Consider the following 7,010-nt stretch of genomic DNA (forward strand, 5'->3'; position numbering starts at 1 on the left):
TTATTACAATTTTTTTCCAGAATGAATATATAACGAAATGTTCCATTTCTTTATTTGTTATGTTAACGTAGTTACATTTTTTTGATAACAATAATGAATATAATTATTATTTTTATCGTTTGTACATGAACGTATGTATGGAACGTATATAAGTTTTTTTTTTGATAAAGAATTTTAAAAATGGGAGTATTATGTTTGATCATGTGCGATTAATCATAACCACTATACATCTTGTGTTGAACGATCTCGCATTGAGTCAAAACGATATGGATAATTGGACGCCACTCTAAAAAAAATTTATTAAAATTTGATAAAATGTAACGGAAATTATAACATTAGTTTTTGAGTAACATTAACAGTAACAAGTTACTTTCTTAAATCAATAATAGTAACGAATTACTTTTCAGAAAAAAAGAACGTAATAATAACGAATTATTTTTCTAAAGTAACTTTCCCAACTCTGATAGAAAATATGAAGTTCTGCATTAATTCAAGTGCAAAAGAAAAATTGTGTACCTAATATGTATGTACCTAATATATTTGCTACTTGAAATACATTCTTGTTGATTTTTTTTTGTTCTGAGTGTTAACAATACGTTTCTCACGCGATTGATTATGTTCTTATTTACCGTTTTAATTGATATTTCAAATGCTTTTTGAATCATTTCATCATTGTCGAACAAACCATCAATGATCTGCGATTATTCAATTTCATCGATACGCTGAGTTAATTAATTCTGCTTTTGCCCGCATATGTTATTGTTCACAAAAAACATAGCGAGCTTACCGATTGATATTTTCCTTGGAAATCCCAAAGTAATGGGTATACATACAACAGTGATGTATAGAAGTAGCATTTCTCGGCCATTCTAAAAGAAGCATTCTAATAGCAGCGCAAAGTAAATAGTATAGAGTACATAGTAAGGAACTGTCCATCTCTTTAAAAGTAAATATTTAATTGTAGAAATTTTTTATTTAAATAAATTGAAATTAAATGTTTTTGTTGTTATTGTCATTGCATTAGTACCATTTCTCCGCCATCTTAGATGATTTAAAGATCTAAACATGCAAGCACACTAATACAATATACATATATTGGATTGTCCGGAAAGTTCGTGCCGATGTAGAAGGAAAATTGAAACGCAGAAAATTTAAATTTTAGTATACATTTATTAAATTATATAGGTTAGTCGGCACGAACAACCCAATACATGTAACTAGTGCGATATATTTAGACACTTCTGGTCTCATTGTACTAACATACTCTGCAACAGCTTTTCTCAATCTATCTGCTAAAAATAACTGTTGGATGATTCACTGATAGTCTTTGAGAACTGTCAATAATACGAATTCGTTTTTTGGGTATTAATTTTATAATTCTTCATAATTCTTAATAAATTTGAATACTTTGTGCAGTATATTTTATTTATTCTAAATAAAATTTTTGAGAGACGTCTTAAGTTGTTCAAAAAATACATTTTAATCAATAATTTCAAATTTACTGAATATCTATGCGATTGAAGTACATCTTAACTGTAGTCTAGCAAACTTAATAGACTTCTGTGCTATTTAAAAAAATAATTTGCATCTATTAATGGATTTGTTTCGTTTTTAATCTGTTTTACTAAATAAAATTTTTTTCACGTATAATTAATTACATATCTATGAGAAGGAAATTAATGTTGTTTCAATAATTATGTAGCATTCTGAAAATGTAAATCCATCTTCATAAAATTTATTTTGTGAATACTTTCTTTTTTATTTAGTTCTTTTCTAATGATAATAATGCTATTTTATTATATTGCATAGTATTATTCATAGTTTAATTAAATAAGGGTGCAATATATTTATAAATGTATTAATTGCATCCTTATTTAATAGATATTTCTAATTTTTTCATTACAATAAAAACTTTAAATAAGTTCGATGTGATATAAATCTATTTATCATTCGTGCGACTCGTTGCTAAAGTAAAATTCAAGCGGCATATTTGCATTAGAAAGTGTGTTAAATTTTTCCTTCAATACGAGGAAACAAACTATTTTCAAATTATGGAGCAATATTACTGATTATAATAGTTTCAGAGATTTACGCAACAGTTTCACGCGATATGTAAATATCCTTCTCCATCTATGTAAAAATCACTTCAATTATTTGTTCATTTGAATTTAAATTAACGAAATTGAACGATTATGAGAACATTTGCATAATTAATTGTACTTTTTGCAAATTATTGGCAATACTGAAAAGAAATATTCGGAGTGAAGAAAATCGTCTATTACCAAATTTATATATATCACGAGCCATCCGACGCTATCAGTTACTATCATAGTTACTATTTCAATCATATGCAAAAGCCTACAAAGTAAATAATAGACTATATATCTAATAGACTATATCTTCTCGTATATTGTTTTGCGCATGATTATCGTAACACTTCATTGTTGCACTTATTGTGGACCTCTTTCTAAATTAGACTAATTTCTTACAGAAATCTAATACTGATTTCCAATATATTATTGGAAAATATTAATGAATTATTTTTCTGGAGTACTAAAACACTGAATAACAGTAATAATTAATTATTGTTTTTCAGTATTAAATTAATCAGTATTAAAAGCTGTAAAAGATCCTGAATTTAATTTATTTTATTCTGTTCACTTAAATGGAATGAGTATGAGGAAAATTAAAATTATACAAGAAGATTAATTTTTCTAATAATGTTAATTCATTATTTTATTTTATCATATCCATTATTTTTCATGCAAAGATTTGTTGCTATTATTTCTTCTAATACTTATATTATTTTTATTTGTAATTGAAGAGCAATTTTTTTAAAGTAAATTTGTTGAAAAGTATCATATATTATTGTATATATTTTTTATAATTCCTTTATTTAGCACACAAATGTTCTAAAATGTTTTCATGTTAGTTTAACGATTCAATTTGTTAGCTCCTGAATCATTAAGAACTACAAAGTATTGAAGCTGTGTGAATAAATAGCCTTTTTATTATTCGGGATTACTCCGTCATTATTTGTTGTCAATTGGTGACGTTCTTATTACTGTTGGCACAAAACCGTATGGAGGAGTACATCCTCTTGTACTGTCATTTTCGTTTTTGCTGGATGATTCACTTTTTTTTCGTACCTGTTTAGAGCCACTGCATTTCACGATAAATTTTAGTTCATTTATTAATTCTTCCTTAAAAGACACCTATAAAGTAAATAACATTATGTATTTGATAAATAAGTATGAATATGTGTTGTGAAAAAAAATAAACGATTAGAATTTTTAAATATTTCACGAGGCTATATTTATCGCTAGTTATAATTTATCATCATTTATAATTTAGTTAAAACATACTAAATTCACATTATTAAATAATTATTAAATAAAGAAATTTTTTTTAAATTATCGTCACAATGTTATTATGATGATATTAATCACCATAAATGATATAAATGATATAAATCATTTTACAAGTAAAAGTACTCAAATGATACACTCCAATTTCTTTTAAATTTGGCACAAATATAGAATTATGAAAAATATTTTATCTATCTTTTTTCATTTTAATCCTATTAACTATTTTAAAGACATGTACTATCTTTTTAATTTTCATCCTCTTTTCGTCTATAAGTAGAATAATAACATATAAAAAACAAAACTAAATATAAGAGTTTAGATCACTGATTATGATATGGAATCAAATTTGTAAAATTATTCATTTAAATAAAAAATGTGAATAAATTAGCAAAAAGATTGAAATAAAGTATTGCAACATATGTTTAAAAATTATTTGCATACATGATTTTAAACATAGCGTCAAATTTTTTTAATTTGTTTGCTAATTTGCTTAAATATTTTTTTGTATTTTGTATTTAAGCAAATAATTTTGCAAATTGGTTTTTTATTTGTAATCAGTGATTCAAAAAACTTTTATTTATTAAATTTTGTTTTTCTCTATTATCATTTTATTTATAGATGATAAGAGGATAGAAATGAAATGAGGATAGAAATAGAAAAAATAAGAGGAAAATAGAAGGGATAATAAAATCATTGGATCAAAATGGAAAGACAGGGTAAAAAATATTTTTCGTAGTTTATATTTATGTTAAATTGGAAAGAAATTGGAGTGTATTGTTTGAAAAGTTATTTGTTAGTTCTTCAAATTAATTTTGATTATTTCATTATCTTTGTATTAAAATTATATTGGTTTCAATAAATTCGGTACATTTTGATAGAAAGCGGATTGTGATATATTGTGTTGTAAATAAGAATAGTCTGCTTACATTTTCTCGAATGGATATTCGGGCAACATCCCAAAGTAATTCAAATATAGTGTATACGCAGGATAAGGCAACGCCTACGGTGAGTACCAAGAATACGCCACCCACATTGCCAAGACCTAGTCGTTCCGCTGAACCGGTTCCAGCGCTTTCCTAAACAGTGATACATGACAAAAAAAAGAATATGATGTACTCGTTTTATACATATATAACAAAAAAATCACATTTATATACTCACTTGACATATGCCACCACCTTTTCTTTGGGTCCACCATTTTGTCTTAATTTGTTGAATAATGCCCCGTTCCGATAACATTAAAATAGCAGAATTTATGCTGTGTAGATATTGAGAGTCTGTAACAATGTTTTATATGATAAAATTGATATCGCATTTTCTCTCTCCATATTTACATTCTAAAAAAGATGATGATTATGGTAAAATGATCAAAATGTTTGTATCTTAATGATGTTTTATTGAATTAGCATAATCGATCCAGCCTTGATTTCTTTAGTCCTGATTTGTTTATATTCTAGAAAAATATAATATTATAAGTAATTCCTTTAACTATAAGAAAGAGTAACTGTTGTTATCGTAGTATTGTGTGATCGTAGTATTGTCATTGTTTATAATTTTGCAAGATAATATCTTTGTTATCGGTAAGAAATTTTCGAATGTTAGTAATTATTTTTTAGAGTTGTGTAAGTCATCTCTTTTAGATATTTATTTAGTGAATACATTACTAAATAATAAATAAATATTTAACACAAACTGTATTACTTATATACCTGATCGTATTTAAATCCACCTTACGATTTTTACTTTTAAGTATTCTCAAATAGCAGAAGAAAAGGAAAGTGATATCTAATAGAGCAAAGTAGAAGGTGTCTTTTGTTTCTTTATTATTTGGCTATTAAAATATATTATATTGGTAATTCAATATGTATTATTGCAAATGTATATTACAAATGTATATTACAAATGTATATTACATTTAAATATTTTTTTCGATCATTTAAACAATTTTTTCCGATCTTGATGATTTTATCACATTTAATAATATCGAATTTTATCAAATATTAATTGTATGATAAGAAAAAAAAATCAATTTTTTAAATTGTGAAAATATAAAATATTCGACTTTATTATTACTTTATTATTACTTTATTATTACATATATAAGTCTATGCAGAGATATTTTGATAAAACTTACTCTTTTTCATTGCTATGCCATATCCCTTTTCGTCTAAGAGTCCTCCTACTTGCGTCACATCACAATTTCTTTCTATCAAATATCTAGAGAGAATATACATATATGTATAATAATAAAACGTATATGTACATATATATAAATAAAAATATAAAATATATATTTAAACATTTAATAAATACTCAATTGAAGCAGATTCCATAAGAAAAGCGTAATCATCAGTTCTTTGGACTTTTTTTAAACCTTCCTCATTTGTCTCGACTAGTACTTCTTTCTTATTTTCCATCATGTATTTGTACATTTCTGCGTATAATGTGATATTGTTTCCCTTGAAATGGATAAAATTCTTTCAAAAAATCTTTCAAAAATTATAGAGTGTGACTTACACATTTATCATGCTTATTTTTTAATCCTATGTATTTATATGTATTAATTTAAATTATTTCTTTCTCAGAAATACTAATATTATTAATAATATTTTGTAGACTTTAATTAGTCGCAGTACTATTACTTTAAAACTGTTTTCTGTTATTTAATAGAAAAAAATTGTAATTACAATTCTACAAGAGAAAAATTGTTAAATATACAACAAACGCTGATAATGCTAATAATTGTATAAAAAATTATTAAATTAAGTTACAACTAAGTATATTTGCTTTGCTAATATTATTTCACTCATACATATTATTAAAAGCTGTTTAACTAATTATGTTAATTATTTAACTAATTGTGTCGCATGCAGGATTAATTACTATTGTATTTATAACAAATTACTGCTGTATATGTTGTAAAAATTATTATTGGAATTTTTTCTCTCATTAATAAATTTACAAAAAATATGAGACGAACAACACAGATGATAAAAGAAGAAAATAGTTACTTGAGTTAAGGCTTCTTACGTTTTTAGATTATTTTTATATAATACGTATTATAAAAATAATAATTTTTTTTGAATGTTTTGAAAAATTTATTGTTACATATATAATGAGAACTGACCGATTTCCCCCACCCCTCCCCCATTCCCACCCACAATTCTCTTCTTTCCCTCCACTACTCCACAAGTAGCGTAATATATAAAAGGGGCGACCCGAAGGAACAACTCAGTATCAGGCTGCTTCTCTCCCTGATGAAATGAACTGCAAGGTTCACGAAACGTTGGCCTTCCAAGAATAGATCTAGACACGGAAGAAACCCGCGAAACGCATAATCTTTATACTTATTAAGTTATTACTTACTCCGAAAAAATTGAGCGTGGCTCCCCCGCTTTTTGCGCCATATTTAATAGTTTTTTTTCTTACTAATTCTTCAACATTATCAAAAGGCGATGTTACAGTTTCTACAGTTAGAAATGCCGCTAGATTGGCTGTATAACTTGACACCATTATAAGACAGAAGAACCACCAGCAGCTTGCAATCATCCTTGTTGAAATGCCACTATAAATGTTTTAATTTAATTTTTATTTTTATATGTATATAAACTTTTTGATTTAACTTATATAAAATTCTAAAAC

At 25.6% G+C, this 7,010-nt stretch overlaps 1 protein-coding gene and 1 pseudogene across 1 annotated transcript in view; both read right to left on the reverse strand.

Annotated features, from left to right (window-relative positions):
• Positions 1-2,330, reverse strand: part of LOC108685378 — a 10,319-nt pseudogene extending 7,989 nt beyond the window's left edge.
• Positions 2,331-3,032: 702 nt separating this feature from the next.
• The window catches only part of LOC108685538 (glutamate receptor ionotropic, kainate 2-like), a 9,651-nt gene continuing 5,673 nt past the window's right edge, over positions 3,033-7,010 (reverse strand). The window contains exons 10-15 of the mRNA XM_018190390.1: positions 6,735-6,933; positions 5,682-5,827; positions 5,503-5,585; positions 4,530-4,645; positions 4,295-4,444; positions 3,033-3,215 (exon numbers count right to left, since the gene is read on the reverse strand). Coding sequence (XP_018045879.1) covers positions 3,033-3,215; positions 4,295-4,444; positions 4,530-4,645; positions 5,503-5,585; positions 5,682-5,827; positions 6,735-6,933 — 877 coding nt within the window. The remainder of the gene's footprint in view (positions 3,216-4,294; positions 4,445-4,529; positions 4,646-5,502; positions 5,586-5,681; positions 5,828-6,734; positions 6,934-7,010) is intronic.

This window comes from Atta colombica, unplaced genomic scaffold (genome assembly GCF_001594045.1).
Source record: "Atta colombica isolate Treedump-2 unplaced genomic scaffold, Acol1.0 scaffold153, whole genome shotgun sequence".
Classification (NCBI taxonomy): Eukaryota; Metazoa; Arthropoda; class Insecta; order Hymenoptera; family Formicidae; genus Atta; species Atta colombica.